Source organism: Anoplopoma fimbria, chromosome 17, assembly GCF_027596085.1.
Source record: "Anoplopoma fimbria isolate UVic2021 breed Golden Eagle Sablefish chromosome 17, Afim_UVic_2022, whole genome shotgun sequence".
NCBI classification, from domain to species: domain Eukaryota; kingdom Metazoa; phylum Chordata; class Actinopteri; order Perciformes; family Anoplopomatidae; genus Anoplopoma; species Anoplopoma fimbria.
Window position 1 is genome coordinate 11509568 of NC_072465.1, and position 25066 is coordinate 11534633.

The 25066-nt window shown below is 40.5% G+C and overlaps 1 protein-coding gene across 1 annotated transcript in view; it reads right to left on the reverse strand.

Moving 5' to 3' along the window:
- Window positions 1-2415: 2415 nt before the first annotated feature.
- The window catches only part of cntn2 (contactin 2), a 68423-nt gene continuing 45772 nt past the window's right edge, over window positions 2416-25066 (reverse strand). The window contains exons 12-23 of the mRNA XM_054617004.1: window positions 23193-23320; window positions 21940-22115; window positions 20561-20681; window positions 18608-18766; window positions 18140-18289; window positions 17763-17833; window positions 16330-16564; window positions 14836-14951; window positions 13737-13923; window positions 9046-9158; window positions 7587-7755; window positions 2416-4104 (exon numbers count right to left, since the gene is read on the reverse strand). Of these exons, the coding sequence (XP_054472979.1) occupies window positions 3995-4104; window positions 7587-7755; window positions 9046-9158; window positions 13737-13923; window positions 14836-14951; window positions 16330-16564; window positions 17763-17833; window positions 18140-18289; window positions 18608-18766; window positions 20561-20681; window positions 21940-22115; window positions 23193-23320 (1735 nt within the window). The 3' untranslated portion in view covers window positions 2416-3994. The remainder of the gene's footprint in view (window positions 4105-7586; window positions 7756-9045; window positions 9159-13736; window positions 13924-14835; window positions 14952-16329; window positions 16565-17762; window positions 17834-18139; window positions 18290-18607; window positions 18767-20560; window positions 20682-21939; window positions 22116-23192; window positions 23321-25066) is intronic.

Here is a 25066-nt window from a genome sequence, read left to right on the forward strand (position 1 = left end):
TCATTCATGACTAATAGGTGGTAGCAAAGTGCAGCTGATAAGAGATGGTGGTGGTGGGACTTACACAATAACCCCACTTCCAAATAAGACTGGCGAAGCCATGTGGGAATTAGACATGCTGGGAAATGATCAGTTCAATTTCTACATCACAGATCCTGTAGGGATTTGTAAACAATTTGCATCTGTCTCATCATCTCTTTTACGTGGTTGCTCAACCCTCTCGAGTCACTTTTGGTCGAACTCGAGGCCTTCAAAACCGCAGTGCACAAACCAATGTCACTATGACTACGTTTACTTCTTAACATACAGTCTATGGATGCCCTCAGAGCAATAGGTCAACATGACCATCTGCTCCACTGTATGTGGGAAGTTAATACATTGACACGACTGTGAATGTAATGAATACGCATGTTACTCAAATACAATCCCAAAGTGTTTATTTGAAATCATATTTACAGGTAGCACCCCCCCCCCCCCCCTACATTTCCATTCAATCCCAACTTTCAAAAGGCCCAAAGGCTACATTATCCAGTGCATTCAGCCAAGTCGTATCAAACACTGACTCGCTGTAACCACCTCAAGTGAGTGATGGGACCAGTCAGTCCGTCAGAACATTCAGCGACTGGGCACAAAGACACGGTGAAACCACGTTATGGCTCTTGAATGAATACTAAAGGCATTGAGAAAACACTTTGTACAGACTAAAACACAAAAAACTGGACATCATTGAACGGTTCTGAAAGCAACTACACCTTCTGGTCTAGCGCAGAGAATTAGCAGGTGTGTGAGGCTCAGCATTTCTGAGTGAAAGACAGTGATGGTGATGAAATCCAGGCCGAGACCAATTTGGTTTTGAAAGCTGCCACTGTTGCTGACAGCTAATCCAGAATGTATATTTACACCATTTAGACCAGAGTATTGAAATTATTGTAGGCCCAGAGCTGTAAACAAGCTGAGATCTGTGAGTCCAAAATATCAGTACACTTGTATATTGGTCTAACCCTAATTTCAAATTCAGTTCAAGATCATGAAACTAATAAAAATGACTATAGCTAAGTGTTATTCTAGGAGTAGGTGTTTTGATATATTTCTAAACCGTGTTCATAGAAAATTATATTTCCTAGTTTGCCTTATATAAAGGTTTTCTTTTGCCCAAACTAATGTAAATTAAATGATATGGGAAGAGCAAAAGTATAAAGCATGTGATGAAAAGTTACATTTTCCTGATAAAATTGAAAACATCAATCGAGTAGTCATTCTAAGTCATCATTCAGGAAGCCATATAATGAAGAACTAAATAAACACAAGAAGGTTTTGGTTGTCCAGACCATTAAAATATTTAAGCTTGTGAGTTCCTTTGGATCAGCTATTTAGAATTCCTTCCAATTTAACTCACAAGCTTGTTCACACAATATTTGGGTATTTTTAAAAAAGTTTTCTTGAGTGAGTTAATGAAAAACCCATCCATACAGTGCAGAAAACCAACTGAGTTTGAGCAAACTACATGCACTGAGGAAAATTATGAGTAGCGTCTGAAGGCTAGAAAGTCGACCTTGAGTTGAATCTTTAAGGTTTTAAGGTTGTTTGTGTTGGTGGGAACACCGGATTGGAACACTGCTGAGGACCAAACAACCGCTCTCTGATCCGCCTAGAAGATACAGTCTCTGCTCCGCTGTCAATTGAAGTCTGGAGCGGTTTGTTTCGGATTTGAACACCATTGGAACCAATCTCAGGAAGAGTGCCATTTCCTTAGTTTCCTTTTCCTGTTTTGGTGACAGGGGAACTAGTAGCATATTGACACGCTTGCTAGCGGTGAATATGACAAATTTACTTTTTATCAGAGCACAGTGAAATGTGAGCTAGCTAATGCAGCCCGCGGTCCCATTAGGAGAGTGGGCGCCATAGTGTCATAGCGATGGGAGTGATGGACTAACCGTTTAGACAGAACATGCAGCTTGTCACCAGCCCGCTGTTAAGCCCACTTTATGACTAACAACAGAACCGCTTTCCAACACATGACTTTTGTTTACAACAACTGGACTGTTTGAGTTTGGCCTAATCAGTTAGAGAAATTGTCCGCTTCAGGAACCGGACCTCTAGTGTGAACCCACCAAAAAATGTCTGACACTGTTTCCAGGCTCAAGATTTAACTTTCATGCTGTACGTTGAAAAGATTTGAGATAGACTGAGGTAATGGAAACTAAAACATGGTTATTATGGAACATTAAGTGATAACGGAATTAGAAGTAAACCCAAACCATGGATTCCAGTTGTTACTGATTCTTGGACAATGTAAATCCAAAGCATCAGTTACCCTTTAACCTTTGGAGTAGTACACCATTGACAGCAAACAGTTCTAAGGCAATCAACCGAAAAAAAAGGCGAACAAAAAAAAAAACATTGTAAGCACTTGATGTCTATCTTTGACTTGCTGACCAGACCTGACCTGGACAGGATAACTATGCAGGAATGAGTGGCAGACAATGCACAAGAGGTCACGTCCCTCCTGTAATCTGTAGTGAACCAGAAATGTTTCATAAGAGCTGATAGATGCTGACAAGTTTACAATGACAATGATATATGACACTGTTAACTACTCTCTGATAACTTTGGCGAACAACTCTTTCATTTCTGGCAGTGGCTGATCCATTTCATATTAACCTGCCAGCATAAAGGCAGCTGCAATAAACCCAATTAACACTGGACAGAAGCATTTTTACATTGTTGTAGAAATTATTCCAATAATACAGGCACAACAAAATGTAAACACAGAATAAAATACTCGCTTCATTCATCCAATTTGACAACCCCAAAAATGAGACATAAAAGTATAAAATGTAAACATTCATTTGGACCAGTGATGCTTTTCTATAGCTTGCCATAATTACAGCTGAGACAACAAAAAAAAAAGCATGAAGACATTATATGTAGCTGAAAATCAATGAAAAAAAGTTCTTCAGTGCTACGGTGAGTGATTCTGTGTTCAAACTGTGAGCAACAAGGCATAACAAGTTCAACAATGTGATGCTGCATTTCAGGGGAGCTGTGGAAAAACAAGGCAATATGGTATCCTGAAACAAGGAAAATTATGAGTTTGATGTTTAAAGTGTAAATAATTTGATGTGTACATGAAAAGTTACACTATGAAATTCCATGTCTTTCACAATATGAAACACTGAATATATAATTAAATCACGGATGAAAACAGGTATGCGTTTACATTAAGTATACAGTACGTTTAACCATGATGAGATCCAAATCCACTAAACCAGTCTGAACATGAGGAACATCTGAAACCAGTGCATGCATCTATGGAGCAGAGACGGATTTGTTGGACCTTGGTCGGAGCTGGTCAATGCTCCGCTATGACTGGCCAGTCTGCGCTCGAGGGTTGGGACTTAGCGAGGGTCAAATATGACCGTACTTACCAAGCAGTGAAAAATGCATGAGGAGCATATTGTAGATGCAGACCTTTACAGCTCTTTACACCACCAACAACCGATCAGAAAACAGACTTATCAGTCAAGTTGCTCTCAGAGTCGACAGAACAGGCACACACCCATCACATGTAAGACTGCACTGTATGTACACAAGTTCTACACAGCATTGATTCTATGAATAATTTACACCTGAAATCTGTGTCTCGCCAGCTACAGTTGGGATGACCAGTGTATGAGACGCGTCAGCCACATATGTGATGGTCCCGGTAAGGCATTGTTTTACTGACACTGATACATAAATATACAAGCAGACAGTGCTTCCCCGCTCCCCAACCCTTTCAATCCATCCAGATTAAAAAAAAAACCCTCTTTGTTGTCATTATAAAAAAAATTGATAACTGAAACCCCTCCTTCCTAACCCACCCGTCCAATCTCTGCAGTGCTACAACCTTTCCCGACCACCTGAACCCACCCCAACCCCAAACACAGGCTGAGACACAGGACAGCTTTAGTTTCAAGCCATTCAAAGCAAAAAGTCCAGTGACGGGCTGAGATCACAGGCCTGCCAACGATACAAGAGTGAGTAGAAGCAAGCCGGGGAGGAGGTGGAGAGGCCGACTGGACAGTGTGGAGGAGGCCTCGTTCTGCACCATCATACCAGTTCCTGTGTGAGAGACAGTAGGTAACAAAACCATTTAACAAAATGTAGAGTTGCTGAATGTAACATATTGTAAATAATTCCAGTATCTCGTACTCTTAACCAGTAAACTATCAGGTTCAAATTTGTCCCAATTAATACTGTTATTGCTGTTAATAGGGCTGGTAATGATACCTCAATAGAACCTTAATAGTTAAGCTTAACTGCTAACTGTGAGCCTTTGGTTAGCAGATGCAGGGCATATTAGTAAGGGCATATTCTCTTCATCTCCCAAAACTCTGTTTTCGACCTTTGCTGTGGAAGCAGCGTTTGCCAGTGCTGGAATAGCAACTAATTCTGGAGGATGTATATGGCCTTAGATTCTCTTTGCAGGCTTGGTTTCTCTATCAGGTGTGTAACAGTCTAGCCATGGAGCAGGGCAGGAATGAGTCCTTAATACTGGAAATGAGTTAGCCATTTACCCGTTCCCTTATCTCATTTTGGTAGATTTTGGTAAAATACCTGAATTAAGGTCTGTGATTACCACAAGCTTAAGTTATAGATAAGTTAATAAAAAATTAATTAATTAATACGGTTATAGATAAGTTAATAAAAAAGGCGGTTGCGAACAATGAGGCTACAAAACGTCACCAAACTGAATAGTCCGCCTTCACAGCCTCGTTGTGTATCCTCAGGTAGTCTGTGTAACGTTAGCTTTTACCTCTTCCGATTGCATTCACGCTTCAAAGATCTTAAAAGTGGTCTTCATTTATGAAGATTTTATGCTGAACAAAAAGTTTGAACGTTTGTGCTGCTGCTTGTGTTTGGACAACATTTAAAAAAAGTTGTTTTGTAGGAAAATGTTAATATTTCACAAAGTAAGCTATCAAAAGAAGCATAATTTGGTCCTTTTGACCTTTCCTTTACAACAAAAGGACCTTTAATGTCTAACCATAATAAACTCTCACTTTCCCATAACTGTTTGAGATACTGCTGACATGTTTATTATCAGAAATAATAGATCCTAATGTTCCTATCTACAAGATAAGGCAACCTTGGAAGTCTATGATGAGGGGTTACTTCTTCTTAGAGCACCGCAATTAATCTATAACTAAAAGTCTTATTAGATGTCATTCATTAGAGTCATGACAACACATCAATATTTTAACATAAAACCCAGAAATCTTTACATAATCATGTCAGATTTTTATATTCCAACGTGCAGATTAAATAGACTGAAAGAAATGTAATTTCTGTTCTTTTGTTCATTACGGAGCCCCCAGGGGTCATATATAGAAATTCATGTACAGATTGCTTGAAGAGCGTGCATGTTTGACTTTTGCTCTCTGTTATCACCTATACAGTGTTTTAATCATCCAATTGGCACAATATTGTTCACCTCATTGACACGTTTTTCCGTTGCTGTTGTCAGACAAAGGAATGCACATTTGGCTTTACACTGTGGTATCTTTACAGTGCCCTCCAGAATCATTGGCACCCTTAGTGAATATGAGCAAAACAGGCTGTGAAAAAATGTCTTTGCTGTTTATCCTCTTGGTCTTTCACTCAAAGTATTCACAAAAATCTTACCTTTGCATTGAAGTAAAATTATTGAAAGAAAAAAAAAATGTTGACATTAAATAAATATTTTTCTCCAAAACATGTGTGTCACAATTATTGGCACCCCTAGAAAATCTCATGATTACAATCTAACTGAAGTATAATTCCAGTCATATTTTACATTTTTAAATTCACCTGTTTGATTAGGAACTCTTAAGTGGTCAACCATGACTTCCTGTTTCACTGGGGTATAAATATGAGGTGACACAGGCCAAATTCCCTTAGTCATTCATCACTATGGGAAAGACCCGAGAACACAGTGACGATGTGCGACGAAAAGTTGTTGAGCTGCACAAATCAGAAAATGGATATAAGAAAATCTCTAAACAGTTGAAAATACCCATTTCCACTATCAGGGCATAATTAAGAAGTTTAAAGCGACAGGAGATGTTAAGAATCAGCCTGGAAGAGGACGTGTGTGTACATTGACCCCACGCACCGTGAGGAGGATGGTTTGACTGGCAAAAGAATCTCCAAGGATCACAGCTGGAGAATTGCAGAGGTTAGTTGAGTCTTGGGGTTAGAAAGTCTCCAAAACTAGCATCAGACGCCACCTACATCACCACAAGTTGTTTGGGAGGGTTGCCAGAAAAAGCCTCTGCTGTCAATCAACAACAAACTAAAGCGCCTACAGTTTGCCAAACGTTACTGGGACTTTCAATGGGACCGGGTTATATGATCAGATGAGACCAAAATAGAGCTTTTTGGCAACAAACATCAAAGGTGGGTTTGGCGTAGACAGAAAGATAGCCATACAGAAAAGCACCTCATACCCACTGTGAAGTATGGTGGCGGATCTTTGATGTTCTGGGGCTGTTTTTCTTCCAAAGGCCCTGGACATCTTGTTAGGATACATGGTATCATGGACTCCATCAAATACCAGCAGATATTAAATGAAAACAGCCTCTGCCAGGAAGGTTAAAATGGGCCGTGGTTGGACATACCAGCAGGACAATGATCCGAAGCACACCTCAAAATCTACACAAAAATGGTTCACCGACCACAGAATAAAGGTTTTGCCATGGCCATCACAGTCCCCCGACCTAAACCCCATAGAAAATCTGTGGGATGAGCTGAAGAGGAGAGTCCACAAGCGTCGACCTTGGAATCTGAAGGATCTGGAGAGATTCTGCATGGAGGAATGGTCTCAGATCCAGTGCCATGTGTTCACCAACCTCATCACGCATTATAGGAGAAGACTCAGATCTGTTATCTTGGCAAAGGGAGGCTGCACAAAATATTAAATGAAGGGGTGCCAATAATTGTGGCACATATATTTTTGAGAAAAATATTTGTTTCATGATAAGAATTTAATGTTTCTTTCAATTATGTTTCTTCAGTTAAAGGTTACATTTTTGTGAATATTTTGAATGGAAGATCATGAGGATAAACAATAAAGATTTTTTTTCGCATCTCATTTTTCTCATTTTTACTAAAGGGTGCCAATAATTCTGGAGGGCACTGTATCTTTAATATCTCTGGCTCTATTAGAGCACTGTGGGCATTGCTGCAAATCAGGACAGTTTTATAGCAAAGTGGATTTACAGGATTGTTAAATTGGTGCAATAAAGTTCCTTGGTAACACTTTCTATGAGGCCCTTGTCTATGAAGCACTACAAACATGCGTATCATGCATTATCAGTGAGTTATATGTTATATAAGCACTCAAAAGTATTCATAACGCTTTAAAACAATAATCCTAACACATCATAAAGCATCGTAAAGGAAAGGAGTGCTGTAGGGCTGATCACAGGATTGTGGGTACAGATACAGTTATTTCTGTCAGTGTTTCTGTGATTCCTCAAAGATCCCTTCCTTTGATCATCAATGTCCGTTTCACTCTGCTTATTTCTCTAAAACATCACTGTCATCAGAGAAGAGTTTCTCACCTGAGTCCCGGGACACAATAATCTCGTGTGCAGGCCCGTCCCCTCCTTCTCCCCAGGACCGGATCTCCAACACCACGTAGCCGCTGTCTTTTGGCAGCGGCAGATTAATGGACGTCTTGGACTTGTCCACAACCTTCAGTGAGGTCTGGCCCTCATGTTTGTACAGAACCTGACACACAGAACACAGTAGGTCCAGAGCTAAATTAAGACCTCAACATCACAACCCAAAGGACGTTTTTACAGTTTTCAGCAGTTTAGAATTCCCAATGTTGCTGACAGCAGTTTTTTTGTGATTTGTGCACAGCAACTGTAACTGTTTGTGTTAGAATCAAAGGACCATTGTTACAGCTGTTATCTTTTGATGTTCGTGTTTTTCCATAAGCTGTTACAAGGCTCATCAACATGATCTTTGATTTTGTAATACAGCTTTTTTATTGATTCTTATATCTCACATGATCATCACACAAACTTGACAGCTACATTTGTGTGTACATTCTTAATAATGAATCAGGCTACATCGAGCCTTCTATAGATCTTCACTCTGATTTATGCTGTGTCATAGCCACTTCAATCGGCAGACAGTTGATCGGTGTCTTTCTAGTTTTCAGTTGTTTGGGACCATGTTACCTCACAAGTCGTCATAAGGACATCACGTCAAGTCAAACTGCAAGTCTCTAAATGTTAGATATCAAAGCAACAAAGCATTTGAACCATTGGTTGTCGCCATCTTGTTTTTTTGCAACCATGTAACATGAGAGAGTAGAGCTAAGTACAGCCGAACACTTCACAACGCTGTGGTAGAGACCACTGTGTAGCCCCGCCCTAAAGCATACCCTGCTTTATGGTCTATTTGAATCTAAATGGAGCATCATTTACTAAATGAACATCATGCTGTATTGAAGAAGACTTGAAACTAGAGATTGAGACCATAAACTCATGTTTACAATGTTTACTGAGGGAATAAATCAAGAGAGAAGTAGAGTCATTTTCTCATAGACTTCTATACAACCAGAGGAGTCGCCCCCTGATGGACAGCAGAGAGAATGCAGGTTTAAGAAACTTCAGCATTGGCTTCACTTTTCAGACCCGGAGGTTGCCACCTGATCTCAACAGTTTACTTTACTACTTCCTGTGTAATTAGTGACTCTTTACATAGCCTAGGCAGAGTCCTTATAGACCTAAAATGTAAACATTAAAGTTGTGCAGTTATGCCAGGCTTGCTTGGTCCTGATTAGCAAACAAGTCACGTTTCAAAGACGTCATGTCTCACTGTTGTCTCTCAATCTCAAGTCTCCATTTTTCTAAATCCAGTCCGACCAGAGGTTGAGTGTCATTGCCTTAAGTCAAAACTTTAGTTAACTACATGAGATAACCCTTTTAGAGAGTGATGTCTTTAATGTGCTACATTACATGCAGACAAACACACACATGCACACACTTTTAGTCAGAGAACACTCACTTTGTAGCCCAGTACTGCTGATTCATTGTGCATGGCCTTCACGTGATCCCACCTCACCGTTACCGTTGAGCCATCAGCCTTCCACGACACGTTGCCCGGGCGACGATTAGGGGCTGTAATGGAAACAAAAACATGTTGAAAATCAGAAAAGAAAATGAAAGTGGTCAAAAGACTGAAAAAAGAAAGACAATGTTAAGGTTATCTCACCTCTGCTGCTTTTGACCATTGTATTTAATATTTGTGTCTCACACACCTTTTGTAAGTGAGGCACTAAATCACTGCAGCAGCACTTTGAAAGCTGCAACGTGTAACATCTGGCAATTTGAGTTTAAAACATTCATAAAATGAGCTTACCTTTTCAACAGAATGTAAAGAGACGTCTATGTATTTTTTTATGTAATATCTACAGAAATGAGCATGCTAACCAGTCACTAGCGTCCATTCTGTCCTCAGTCCACAAATATGATTTGATAGTTTGTTTATTGGGTTAAATCCAAAGTGGCAGAAAATGAGAAAACAACTTGCATTTTCGCTTTGACCCCTTTTTGTCCAGGTCACTACTTAGCAAGGAGACATACGTTCAGTTAGTGGTTAGCTGTAGCAACTGAAATTCAGCCAGCACAAACCACAGCTCCTTTATTCGGTTCATATAGCCAGGTCACATTGCACCTTTAATATAAAATATAAACATTCAGGACAAAACTTTGTTTCAAATGCCTGTAAACACACTTACAGAGGTAGCTATTCATCTCTTATGGTATGACTTGTGTATTTACCAGAACATTATCTTTTTTTTACGTATTTATCATTCATATTTATTGTAAGTACAGTATGTCAATAAACTACATAATCTACATTTATTGATTTATGTTGGCTGTACGAGGTTTGAGCAAGCCATTAATACAGGATATGTTATGTACTAGCCAAGGTTTATGTATAGATTTAATTTAAAGTAAAAACTATGCATAGAAACACATGTTACAGTAATGTAGTCCAGATATACAGAGAGTCACAGCTCTGTTGAGCCGTGTATTCCTATAAACCTCAGTAGTAGTGACTTCATGAACTTCTTTAATGATAAGATTCTAACTATTAGAGAAAAAATTTATAATCTACTGCCCTCAACCAGTACCGATCGATCCATAGCTGTAGAACCTGAAATATATTTAGATGGCTTTTCTCCCATCGACCTTCAACAATTGACTTTAACTATTTCTAAGTCTAAACCTTCCACCTGTCTCTTAGACCCGATTCCGACTAGGCTGCTTAAGGAAGTTTTACCTTTAATTAGCAATTCTTTATTAGAAATTATCAATCTGTCTTTACTAACGGGCCATGTACCACAGGCCTTCAAACTAGCTGTAATTAAACCTCTTCTTAAGAAACCTACTCTTGATCCAGAGGTGTTGGCTAACTATAGACCTATATCTAACCTTCCGTTCCTCTCTAAGATCCTTGAGAAAGCAGTAGCAAATCAGCTCTGTGACTTTATGCATAACAATAGTTTATTTGAGGATTTTCAGTCAGGATTTAGAGTGAATCATAGCACAGAGACGGCACTGGTGAAAATTACCAATGACCTTCTAATAGCTTCAGACAAAGGACTTGTCTCTGTACTTGTATTGCTAGACCTTAGTGCTGCATTTGATACCATTGATCACCAAATCCTATTACAGAGATTGGAGCATCTTATAGGCATTAAAGGAACCGCACTTAGCTGGTTTAAGTCGTATTTATCAGACCGATCTCAGTTTGTATATGTAAACAATGAAAGCTTGATGAAAACCAGGGTTAGTCACGGAGTTCCACAGGGGTCTGTTCTTGGACCTATTTTATTTACCTTATATATGCTTCCCTTGGGGAATATTATCAGAAAACACTCAGTAAACTTTCATTGTTATGCAGATGATACCCAGTTATATCTATCAATTAAGCCAGACGAAACTAACCAGTTCTCTAAACTTCAAGCATGTCTTACAGACATAAAAACCTGGATGACCTGTAACTTTTTAATGTTAAACTCTGAAAAAACAGAAGTTATCCTACTAGGCCCAGATCACCTTTGAATTCAATTATCTAACGATATAGTTTCTCTAGATGGCATTGCTCTAGCATCCAGCACTACCGTTAAGAACCTTGGAGTTATCTTTGACCAGGATCTGTCTTTTAACTCTTATATAAAACAGATCTCAAGGACAGCCTTTTTTCATTTACGTAACATTGCGAAAATCAGGCAAATCCTGTCTCAAAGTGATGCAGAAAAACTATTTCATGCATTTGTTACCTCTAGACTAGATTACTGTAACTCCTTATTATCAGGCTGCTCTAATAGGTCTCTTAGATCTTTACAGTTGATCCAGAATGCTGCAGCACGTGTTCTAACAAAAACTAAGAAAAGAGATCATATTACTCCAGTATTAGCTTCTCTGCACTGGCTCCCTGTTAAATCAAGAATAGAATTTAAAATTATTTTACTTACTTACAAAGCTCTAACTGGCCAGGCACCGTCTTATCTTAAGGAACTTATAGTTCCATATTACCCAACTAGAGAGCTGCGCTCAATCAATGCAGGGTTACTTGTGGTTCCTAGAGTATATAAAAGTAGGATGGGAGCCAGAGCCTTCAGTTATCAGGCTCCTCTTCTGTGGAACCAGGTTCCAGTTTCAGTCCGGGGGCAGACACACTCACCACTTTCAAGAGCAGGCTTAAGACCTTCCTTTTTGATAGCGCTTATAGTTAGGGCTGGTTCAGGTTCACCTTGGTCCAGCCCCTAGATATGCTGCTATATGCCTAGACAGCCGGGGGACTACCTAGGATACGCTGAGCTCCTCTCTCCTCTTCTCTCCCTCCATCTTTATGTATTAATCTCCTATTTATGCGCATACTGATTTTGCTTCTTCCCCGGAGTTCTTGTGCTTTCTCGCCTCGCAGGTTCCCAGGAATCGGGGTTATATTTGGACTGTCATCGTGCCACCTACTGAGGCCCTGCTGACACCCACTACTACTACCACTATCATTATTAGTCACATTACTATTATTATTGCCTGTACTATTACGCTTATTGACTTGCTTGTACCCTGGAGTCTTTGTGCTTTCTCGCTTCGCAGGCTTCTATAAATCGTGGCTGTACCTGGACCGTGGTCGTGCATCCTGCTACGGCCCTGCTGACACCGACTGCTACCACCATTATTATTACTAGTCACATTACTATTACTATTACCTGTACCATTAAGCATTTTAGCTTTACTTCCACCCTGAAGCCCTTTTGCTTTCTCGTTCTGCAGGTTTCCATGAATCGTTGTGGTACCTGGACCGTAGTCGTGCCTCCTGCTGTGAGCCGACTGACACCCACTGCTACTTCGATTATTATTATTAATCACATTACTATCCCTATTTTCATAACTATAATTCTACTGTAATAATTGCTGCTGTTATTATAAGTAGTCTTATTATATGAATCATTTATGTCATATACATTGAATGTGTTGTATCTCTGTTATGCTGTTCATTCTGTACACATGACATCTATTGCATTCTGTCCATCCTGGGAGAAGGATCCCTCCTCTGTCGTTCTCCCATAGGTTTCTTCCTTTTTTCTCCCTGTTAAAGGGGTTTTTTAGGGGAGTTTTTCCTGTGCCGATGTGAGGGAAGGACAGAGGATGTCGCATGTGCACAGATTGTAAAGCCCTCTGAGGCAAATTTGTAATTTGTGATTCTGGGCTATACAAAATAAACTGAATTGAATTGAATTGAATATAAGTGGGGTATGTTCTGACGGGTGTAGGTGTACATGCTGACGTGGCTCCAGGCAAAGGAGTGAATGCTGTTCTGAAATACAGACCATGTCTAATCTTCCAGGTGAATTTGTTTACAGCCACAGGCCCAGGAAGTACTAAGTACCTACTCGTCTTCCTGAGTACTGAGAGGACCCACTGGCTGCTGCAGCTGAGAGGAATGATCCAGTTCTGCCAGGAGGAGAGGTGGAGCAGGCTACCTGTTTCATTTAACCTGGATGCATTAGTCACAGGATCTGTTATGCCTGAGGGGATGATTCTGGGTGTGTTTGTGCAACTCTGTCTGTAGATAATGACCCAACTACTGCAAGTCAAGAACAGAGTGAAAGTAGTGAATGGAGCGATCAATGGAAGAAATAACCATGAGTGTAGTCAGTGTTTTAAGCTTCTAAGAAGAACTGTGTTCCAGTATGTACTTCCGAGCTGCTTGCTCCGTAGAGCTGAGTAAACTCCACCAGATGCTGCAACCTCCCTCTGCTCCAAAAAACGTATTTTAAGTGCACTCTCACACCTGTAGTTTGGTTCATTTGGTCCTAACAGTTAACTATAAGAGTGGATTAGCTTTAGAATTTGAACTTAAAACATATGTTCAAGTCATATAATCCAGTTGGAGGCAGATACCCTTTTAAAGCAGTCTCAGTATGGTTTGATGAGATTGAAAGCAGCCTTACTTAGCTGACGACAGACAGATATGGGCACTTCCTGTTTGATATTTGTTATATCCGCTCTCATTGATGCTCTGATGCACTGATTTTCAACTGAAAGCAAACCAATTCATATTCTTTAAAAAAAAAAATCCTGTCCCTCTTTGTGATCCCAAAGCTTGACTTGATTTTTGCTTAGTGAGCAGTTTGCACACATGTGGCTGTGTATATTGTGTGAGTGCTGCAGCCGTACGTGGTTTCCTGGTGGTGACGGTGGTGCGAGGCGACGGTGGCCCGGTGCCGGCGCTGTTGTACGCCAGAACGGCGACGTGGTACCGAGTGCTGGGTCTCAGTCCGGTCACTCTGGCTGTTGCTTCCAGTCCAGCTGTCCGAACTCGGTCTGCTGCTGCTTCACGCTCGTGCTGCCGCCAGTACCGGATCTGAGGACGCACGGAGACGCCCCCAAAAACACATTTACACATTAACACACAGAACCTTAAACACTGCGTCTTTCAATTATGGTTTTAGGATAAAGCATTGTGTTGTCACAGCAGCAGATGTACCAAACATGTAAATATGTTGTTCTTTTTGCATCCAGTGTGTGTGGTTCTATTGGCTGTCTAATGAGGTCATCCGTCTCCAACGAAACTGATTATCTTAACTTGACACGTTTAGCATGCTGACATCAGCCATCAAAAGAATCAAAGTTCATAAAGTGAGCTTGAACTATGGCAGCTTGTGGGGCTGATATCAGCTAATAATAATAATTAGAGCTTTAACAGCAGGTCAGAGTGCTGCGTATCAATAAACTGGTCCTAAACCAGTACAACCTCGTCTATGAGACCAAAGTTTAAGCTTGTTTTTCCTTTTGCCACCTCAAAGAAAAACACTCATATAATGACAATCTGAGCAAATATGATAAAAAAGTTATTTTTATTAAAGTTACCAACTGAACCTTGTACTAATTCATGCTGTAAATATTGGTCAAAATGGATAGAACATAATGAAAGAAAATACTTGGTATTGTGATTTTGTTTCTCTCTTTAAACCTTCTCTTATATTATTAATAGAATATCAAATATTCACATGAGAAGGAACACATATTTATTTTCTTACCTAGCATAATGCTATTAAGGGAGAGCATACTGATTGAGCTTGACTATATTTACAAAATGCATGTGTTACATTTCTCTGCACTTTGTGAAACAAACTGATCTGTTCATGACTTCATCAGGTCATTTTTAGCCCCTATGAATTTCACCAAACCACTCTTTCTTATCCCCTATCTGTCCGTCAGGTCCAGTGTGCTGTGTGGGACAAACATCCACATGTGCATCCATGCAGCTCATTACCTCATATCCTCTGAGGATGCCGTTTGCGTTGAGCTGCTGGACGGGCTCCCACGACACCTGGATCTCAAAGGCGGTCAGCGCCGTGGCGTTGATGCTCGATGGTCCCACTGTTGGTTCTGTGAGGAGTGGATGAGAGGTCAGGAGGTCAGTATGTGCAGCACACTTAGATGTACAAACAGTGAATCAGTAAATTCACAAGTGAGCTGACTGTGGTCAATTTACTAAAGGCTGCCCTTTAGTGGTGACGGACAGTACTGCAGTTACCTCTGGCATAAACCTTTCTTTAAATGATGCATCGTCTTTACACTTGCATGGTTTACCTCAGCTAGCCTTCTTCCACTGTATGCTGATGAATATTATTTCTTTAATGTGTCTCCATCTATTTTACTCCACTAACAATAATATATCTATGATAGAAATAAAACTCTAATTGATGTTTTGAGTATTAACACAATCCAATCTTAAGTGTCTGTCCAGAAGGTACAGTAGGTAAAACACCTTATATTATTAGGCTGATGTTATAAAAAGGTTGGGCAATATCTCCACGACAACTCTGGGCTGTGCTCATTTCAATCTATAAACTAGGCTTGTTCTACCGGCATCCGCTTATTCTGTTTATCTTCAATTAAGATGGGCTTTAAGAGCTTAAACGTGCCCTGGAATTCCCCTCTTGCCAATCAGCCGGTGTTAGGGTGGATAAACCCATCTCACAGTGTTCTGTCACTCGCCACAACAAGCTAATGGAATGACTTGTAAAGTCTCCTCTAGTTCATTATAGAACTGGAGGTTACAGGATCAGCAGGGAGCCAGATTAAGATATTATGTCTGATCATAATATCACATGGCACACCTACTCATTCATTATAAATTTATAGAGCACACTGTACACTACATCCTACAAAAGAGTCCAGATGAAGCCGCAATCCAGTGACACTCTTACAACAAACTCTTCAGGACTATTTCTTCTCATGTTGTTTTTGGAGTCCTGTTATTGAAGGTCTAGCAGATCTTTAGAAAGATGTCTACCCAATCCTCGTCTCTGTCTTCTTAGTTGGTTCTGATATTAGTCTGATGTTGATACAACGTAGACTGCTTTTTGCTGGATTTATGACCAAGAAAACAAATCCTATAATAATTACACTTGATGTATGCCATCATCTCTCTGGATGAATGATCTACTGAACACAGTGAATCCTGAATGTATAGCAGCAAGGCTGCAGGTTGACTTCCAGAATGACACATTCATCTACTAATTCTTTGTTCATTTTGTGAATTCTGTGTTTTTTGCAGCACACTCAATGTTCTTTCCTGCAATCATTTATTTGCCAACCACCATAAATAACCTTTACTGTAGGAAACCCCGTCTGTAGATTTGGTTGTTAAAATAAGCCCAATAGTCAATATTCATTCTAATAATGAAATTGACTGTAAACATCTTTGTAATACAAAGTTTACTTGGAGGTGTAGCAGTGTGAACCAGGTGGTCAAACTCACCCTCCTCTGCAGAGTACACCACAGCGATCTGGCTGAACGGACCTTCTCCTCTGCGGTTGTAAGCTTTGATCTTCACCTCGAAGGGACTGTACGGCGTCAGGCTGTCGTTGTAGTAGACGTATCGGGACGACTCCACGTGAAGAATACGCACCACCGTCCAAGATTGTGTGTCTTTCTTCCTGAATGCCAGGACGTAGCCAAAGCCGTCTCCATTCTGGTACTCTCTGGCCATGGGCTGGAAGGTTCAGCAGAAAATGAAGACAAATGGGCCCAATCCCAATGTCCCAACAGACATCTGACACAACTTTCCAGTTTGTGTGTCAGTGTGAACTCTTAGGGCTGTCCCACTGCAACATCAACTAGCAAATAAGGTCTCTCCAACCGACCCTGTTCTCTAAGAAAGGTTCACACTCTGTTTTCAAGTATAGTAAGGTGGACACCGATTCCTTCTGTTCGTACTAGCCATTAGGAGAACACTTCCTACTGTAATGCACCTGGGGATTAAATACTCAGGTCTCATTATTTGAAAAAAATTATTTTATGTTTTAGTAAGACAGATTGAATATCTTTTTAGTACAAAATGCCCTCTCTGTATTTCTTTCCCTCCAGCTCAACAAGAAAATACTGTCTGGATTTTGTAACCGAGAATATCCATTGGATAAGACTAATTTAGACTGCACAAGCCTTATATTATTTCCAGCACAATTTGTAAATCTCTGTGCATTTTGTACCCAATCACTCACATTTTCAATCTTAAGGAAACTATCCATTAATGGCCAGAACATAACACGAAGATGAAGAATGATTACAGCAAGCAAAGGTTATTTAAATATACATACTAGATGGGCATGTGGGTGTTGTTTTAAGATACAATGGAACATATATGAGCCTACCCCTTAAATCCATAACTCAGCAGGTATCTTATGATGATCCTACTGTATGTGTAGGATTTGAATCTTTCTGTCTTTGTGCAGTTAAATAGTGGTATGTACTATTATATATGAAGCACTAGTTGTATATAAAACACACAGTGGTGCTATAATCACATGGAGGTTCTAAATGTGGATGACTTAAGTGAGTAATAAGTAAGTTTAACAGACATGCTTATGTACCACAGAGGAACGGTCTGCTAATAGACATTACTGAGTTGCATACTGGGAAGTGTAGGATCCACAGATTTGTATCCATATAGGGACAGGAAGTCAGAATACCTCTGCCTCTGCTGCTTCAAGTTTGGCCAATATTGTGTTCTTGCAAGACCCCTTCTCTAATGGAAGCGTAATACTTTAAGTACCACTTTAAGTGAATTAAAGCTTTTTAACATTAGAAAGTGGAATGTGCACTATGTACTATGTACACATGGAGCACACACACACACACACACACACACACTAACTGTTCACAGTTAGTAACACTAACAGTCATCCACTCACCGTCCAGGTCACAATGAGTTCGTTGCGGTCTCCTCCTCCTCCTCCAAGACCACTGGGGGCCACCGTGGGAGCTGAGGGCCAAATAATGAAACACAAGATGATATTCATGACATCATTCACAGGAGAACATTATGCTTTAAGTTCCCTCACCGACAAACTGAATCATTTTTGAACCTGCAAAATCTGTTTTCATGTTACATTATTTGTTTACATGGCAGACACACAGATGTATTAACAAACCGCGTTAACCATGCTAACAGCTCCCTTAGACCTGGTCTAACAAAGCTCTATCCCTGGGCTAAGAGCTCAGTTAGCCAGGAGCTAAGTGCAGTATGAAAAGCCTAAAGGAGTACTGGATGCGACCTGTGGCCTCTCACCTGCTTGCTGTGTGCGGATGGTGTGTGAGGGCATGCTGGGCTCTCCGCTGCCCAGGATGTTGCTGGCGATGACCTGGAATTCATAATCCATCCAGGACATCAGTCCCATCACACGAGCTGACTCTGCATTCCCCTCGATGTTCACCGGGTCTGGTGGTTTTTCACATGGAAAGATATGTGAAGCATCAGTTATCAATAAATAATCTCAATGTTTGTTTTTTTCCTGATCCATTTCGTTAACAATATTTCAAACATAAGGACAAAATGTCCTAAATAAATCTCACCGACTGACCTAGTCGTAAACCAGTCGGTGTTGGTTTCATACTGTAATGACACTTTATTTTAAATTGATCACAAGATTGTTGCAGTACCACACACACACACACACACACACACACACACACACACACACACACACACACACACACACACACACACACACACACACACACACACACACACACACACCTGTCCTCATCTTCTTCCACTCTGATGAGAGCGATGACCGGCCCATGATGACATATTTGCCGATGGGACTGTGGTTATCGTAGCCACGACTCCACCTGAGCTCCACCGACGCCTCGGCCACGTTCTTTACCAGTAAACCTCCAGGAGGTCCAGGGGGGCCTGGACACAACACAAACATATTCAATGAGTAAATCAAATTATTCGTATCTCAGAAACGTAGTATCAGGAGTTTGACGCGTACTTGATGGTTTAGATGTCCACATGACTCACAGTTAGCAGTGAGCACAGTGAGCACTGACAGCAGTACAAACTGTGGTGGTACAATGCACACAGGCTGGATGGTACTACATCCATATACTGAAGTTCAACACAGTACTTGCTGCAAGAAAAACTGTGACAAAATGGCATTTCTCGATGTTATGGAACTTTTTTTTACATTTTGATAGAAATGTGGTAGTTTTTGATGGTCAGGATAGAAGACTGCTGATTGTTTTACAAATCACTGATCACTGATTACTTTCACCTAAAGTAATCTAATTCAGTTTGCCCTCAGTGAAGCCTAATGTTAACATGTCTGTGTTATCTCTCTGCTATGGATCAGACTGACCTACACACAGCGCTCCCCATGGGGGGAATTAGAATGAGCTGAAATCGATGACACGCTTTCACACTCACTTATCTTTAATATCGTTCTCTCTGTGTTTTGCAGGACTGTACGACTGGATTTGATGTTCATTTCTTTACAGCCTTGCCAGATTGGAAATGTATTTTGAGGAAAATTATTTTATGCGAGTCATAACCAGGAGAACACACAGGATAAATGTGTTATTTTTCAAAACAACTTTTTGACACGCCGACAAAAAACGTCCCATCTCATTTGTTTCTTAAAGCAAGCCAATGTAGCTATGATGCGTTGAAGTGGGAATGAGTCCAGACGTCCATCTTTCTGACTATTATTTCACATGGGTGCAGCAGTTAGCCATCCTTCATGAAATCTCTTCAAATGAGGGTCTAGTGGCAGGAGATAAAGTGAAAGTTTTGCTCGCAAGTCACGTTCATCAACATCACAACCTACATCCAGAGTTGTCCCGAAATCAGTATTAGAAGTACTGGATCGGGTATCGGCGAGTATACATGTGTCTACACCAATCTGATATCACGTCATCATATCATTTATCAGCCCATTTACGCTACACAGGAACAACAAGAACACGTGTCACTCACTACCGATCAGTTCATCCTGGCAGATCCGTACTGCACACGTGCAAACTAGTACTACACAGCTGTTGTTAAACATCCTGTTTGTTAGATGATAATGCTACATTGTGATAAACAAATCAGTGTTGAAAGCAGGAGGAACGCTAGTTCACTTGTCAGCAGCCGGTGAGCAGCGTAATCCTGTTTGGCAAAATAACGGAGCTAATGGCTAACCTTAACAGAAGTTCCATTGGGTTGCATGATGACGTGTTCAAACTCTATTCAGTAAAAATAAGTATTGAGCGAAGGTAAATAAAGCGAGAAACTTGAATAAGTACAGTGAATTGATGGAGATAGTTTCAAACCAATATAAAATAGATATTAGAGAGGAAATAATGAGCTGTATCACAGGTATCGGATTGGTCTCGATATTTGCCAATATGCAAGTTCAGGTATTGTAAATGGTAATGGTACCGACACGCCAAGTATGATTGACTCGAAAGAGGTCTCGTGAGCCGTGAGAACAGAAAACTTAAACCAAATACTGATTGTAAGGGACACAAACTGGTAAAATGGTTAATTATGGAACTTTTTGCATTTTAGATCGCAGAGAGGGCAAAACTATAGAACAAATACGATCATTATAGTACATCTGGGAACACTGTTTCTTGTCTTAAAGGTTTTTCTTTTCTCTGTTATAGTAAATGCAGTGGTCTTGAGGGCATGACCTGAGAAAACAGCTCTGAGGCATCTTACCTCGAACCACTAGTTTGGCTGAAGCTGAAGCGCTGTCCACCACAGTCTGAGCTGTGCACGTGTATATCCCTGCTTGACTCAGCTTAGTGTTCACGGTCAACAGGTCACCAATGTTTTCCTTCTGAAAGGGCACAGAAAGCAAATGTGTTAAACACTGTGGTAGTCAGATCTGACCATTACCAGCTGAGGTGAAGACTACAGGAACTCGTTTTCAGCTAGACCCAACACTCATTAAACATTGAGACATAAAGAGCAGGGACATGAAATGGATAGTTAAACTCATTGTGGAGCGTATTTCGTGAAATGTAGCGTGAAATGTTCCAACGGGCCGTTCTCAAATAAAGTAATTACTGCTGGAAAATATCAAACATCACAGTGGCATGGTTAATTTAGTCTTATTGTTCAAGACTAGAAGTAGTGCCTCGCGGTTGTATGCCTCTGCCAACCAGTCAGTTTACCTCGATGTCTTTTAGACATAAGTGTAAAATTGTCATAATTATGAATTCTTGAGCTATGGCAACGAGAAACGGGCGGACGGCAACTCATCAACATATTGTGTCCAACCACGGCCGGTGAGAAGCATTACATAAAGCTGGGAAACCTTGTGTATGTTGGTGATGTCCCTCCAAACTTTGGCGCCAGTGTAACAGCGCTTACTTTGACACCAGATCTCCAACAAATTAATACAGTCAAAACAATATTAGCATATTACTAAACAAGTAAGCCCAGTGGTGACGAGGGAGGCCTCGACCACACTGCACCCCCTTTTATTTGGGCTTTGAAGGGAAATGTAGAGCTGTTGGCTAAACGATGGAACACTTATTGAACACCTGAGGAAATAGTCCCAAACAAAGGGACTATTTCCTCCTGTTGAGAGACTATTGCAGGCCGTCTTTACATCTTCACGTTACTTAAACTTACTAGATGATTCAGTCACTTAGTGTTTACTCATTACATATTCAAATAACAACAAATCTTGTTGCTTGTATGAATAAAATTATTCAAATCAGATAAATTATTTGTAAAATAAGGTAAACTTCTAAATTACTTTCAGAGCTCAGAGTTTGTTGAAAGGCGCAAAAAGGAATGTGTGCAGTGTTAATCATCTTCAGTAAAACCTTTGATCATAGGCATCATTTCATGAGAATTACTAACACTTAAAACCTCAAACCTCAGGTTGATTCTGATCATGGTCCACTATGGTTATTTGACGTTTTTAAGCTTAAATGGAAGTAATGAGAGTGTATCTCAGCCTCAACTATCAATGAAGTCCCATCTTTCCAACCAATATTTTTACAAACACACAGCAACGATGAACCACAATGCAGTAGGATTGTTCTTGTGGGGTTCCTTCTCTCCACATGCCACACAGGACTCACCCCCTCCACACGGTGGTACGGCCCGGCCGGGTTCTCCAGGTCCAACAGAACCCCGTTGAGGGCCCAGGTGAAGGTCAGGTCCATGGTGGGGTCGTGGGAGGCGTGACACTGCAGCGTCACGTCCTCCCCTCGGTTGATGTCGGCGTTGGAAGGAGCCAGCGTGATCTTAGTGGCATCTGCATAGAAAATTAGCTCACATTCAAAGTGGCGATTCTGCTTTGGACAGCAATCCTTAATTGACTTGTACAGCATTGAGTATGTCACCGTTTCTATGTGTTATAAAAAAAAGTTGCTTTTAAAAAAACACAAAAAACATTCACTAAAGCAGTAGGATTCTCTGAGCCCAGCGGTTGTCTTTTTGTAAACCCTTTTGAATTCTCCCTCACACCTTTCCTTGACCTCATGCGGGTCAAGCAGAAGTGGTTAGGAAAATACGTTCTTCTCTATTTGACTGCAGCCCTGGTGTAGCTGATAACATCATGTGTCGTCCATGCAGGCTCACTGTTATGGCCTTCTGGGACTCTTTATGGAACTGAGCCATCGTTAGCAACAATGTGTTTCACCCGATGTTTCCTGCAATGTCAAGTCCAAATGTCTGCAAATAAAATGGTCCAGTAGCAAGAAATCCCAGACTGGTGATGTGTGAAGGATATCAAAGCGTTTCAAGTAGTCTGACATTTAAAGGGGCAGTCTTGAGCAACTCTAGTGGTACAATATGAGGGGACAACAGACTACCAACAGCCAATGAGAGTCCCGTTTATGTGAAAGTCACAGGGTTGGTTTTATTAATCTACCTACAGATTAAAAGTGCCTATATCAAGAATTAAAGAGATCAACCAAATGCATTTTTATACTTCCTTTCTATTTAACAATCTAATGAGAGAAATAACAATTTTTGCTATTATTTATCTATACTTGAGACTGAAACAAAAACATCAAAATCTTAACATACCACAAAAATCAACATATTTGATAATGATATATTTTTTCTAAGACTTCTGACTTCAAGCTATAAACTGGGTGGGAGATTTTATCATTAAGAAATGAACTGAATGTCAGTGCCCCCTCATTAACACACTGTAACAGTGACATTGGAAATCATGTTAGAACATTTTAGGCCAGGTTTTTTTTATTTTTAGGCCGGGTTGGAGCAGTCACAGCTGACTGACATTTCAGCTTTAGTTTGTTGCAGGTTTAAAGATCAACATGCTGTACTGACAGTGGATGGTTAGCTTCAGTGAGTGTGTGTTTACCTCTGACAGACAGGTGTCCGGTGCTGTTGGCTTTGCCCAGGTAGTTCTCAGCAAAGCAGGTGTATTTCCCTTCGTCTGCCCTGCTGATGTTGTGGATCCACAGGATGCCGTCTGGAGTTACGGTGACTCTGACAAGACAGGAGCATACTGAGGGTAAAGAGCGCCCACATCTGGCTGACCTAAGTTATTCAGTACCAACTCAAGGCAAAAATATTGAGAACAACTCTCCTGTAATCCAAATCAACGTCACAAACTATTTTTCAAATGTAATCAAAGAACCTGGACATCATAGGCATCACAACAGGTGTTCCCACTTCTATGTGTCTCCTGCTTTCTGAAATGGGTTCATGGCAGGGAGAGGAGGAGTAGAAGAGATTAATATGAGGTGGATAAGGGACTGAAAAACCTTTCGAAGGCAGACTTTAACTCTCTATCGTGTGTTTAGCCTGAACCCTCAGAATCAATATGACAAACACCAACACTCTGGTTACAGACGTCTCAGAATGTGTGTGACAGAATCTGATGAAAGCAATGGTAATTAATCCTCCATTACAAACAGAACTCACTGAACTGTGGGAACACCTCCAACTACTGGGATTTTTTCTACATCTCTCTACATCTGCCATGAGTTACAGGTTGATTCGTTTAATGAGCTGCATCTGTCAGACTGTGCAGAAGCTGAGGGCTTGCCCACCCTGCAGACGACATCATCACTATCTTCTGCTGTTTATCGCCTGAGTTTGGAGTTAAGAGTGGAGCGGGTGGGATTATGATTAGACGCCAGCAGCAGGGTGAGTCTTTGGCAGTGATCCCACTATCAAGAGAATGTGGCATCTACTGCTATATGAGTCAATTATTCATAAAGGAGACTAACACCTTCAGGGTCACACCTGAGCTGGAGATCCATCTGCATTAAAACAAGTGCGAATAGGAACTGCTTTAAGATACTTTTTAATGCAACCCTGTTTTATGGTGATGGGGACAGGACACACATGCAGACACATTAGATTTAGTAGGAGATAACATAAATCGTGAGGTACAATCTTCATATTGGAACTAAATACTTTGTGTGAAACTGATTTGTCTACTAGAGATGTTTAACGTCCATCTACAGGATCAGTGGCTTGGCTGAGTTAGTTAGAGAATGTTTTTTGGCTTCATAAAGATCTTCTAAAAAACACACAAAAAAGATATAATGTGCAACATATCAAAGAAATCCATTGATGGAAATCTGTGGCAAATTGTGCTTCTATTTGTTTTTGTGTTGGCAGATGATACCACTCAAGTAACATGTAGTTCATAAACCTTCGAATTTTGGTTGCTAGGCAACATCAAGCTAAACAGAAATGAGCTTCACACGTCAGAGTTAGCATTTTTTAAACCGGGGAAGAGAGAAATGTACACAACAGACCGTTAATTGATGTGTGTCACTGAGAAGGTATTTATCGAGTTTTTCAGTTGTTTGTGACCCCAACACCAAGCTCTCTATCTGAGCCCACTGTCTTTACCTTGACTTTTAATACTTAATTTAACACTGAAATCTAACAGCTACATCATAGGTGTTATACTGTCTAGCAACTACGCTGCATGGCACATAAAGCATTTCCCAAAAATAATAATATCGATCTATCTAAAAGTTTATCTGCACCGTCCAGCCAATCAGAAAGATTCTCAGGGGCCATTATTGATCATTATTATAAAATTGGTGGCTCAAATCAATCAATCTGATTGGTTCATAGCAGTGATACAATATCCAGATACCACTGCCTGAGCATGACGTCTAATGAGGAAAAAACATAATGTTTTTACATGGTTGCTTAGCGACAGGGTCACAGATGGGGATCAGGTTAACTTCTATGTAAGAGTGGATAGAG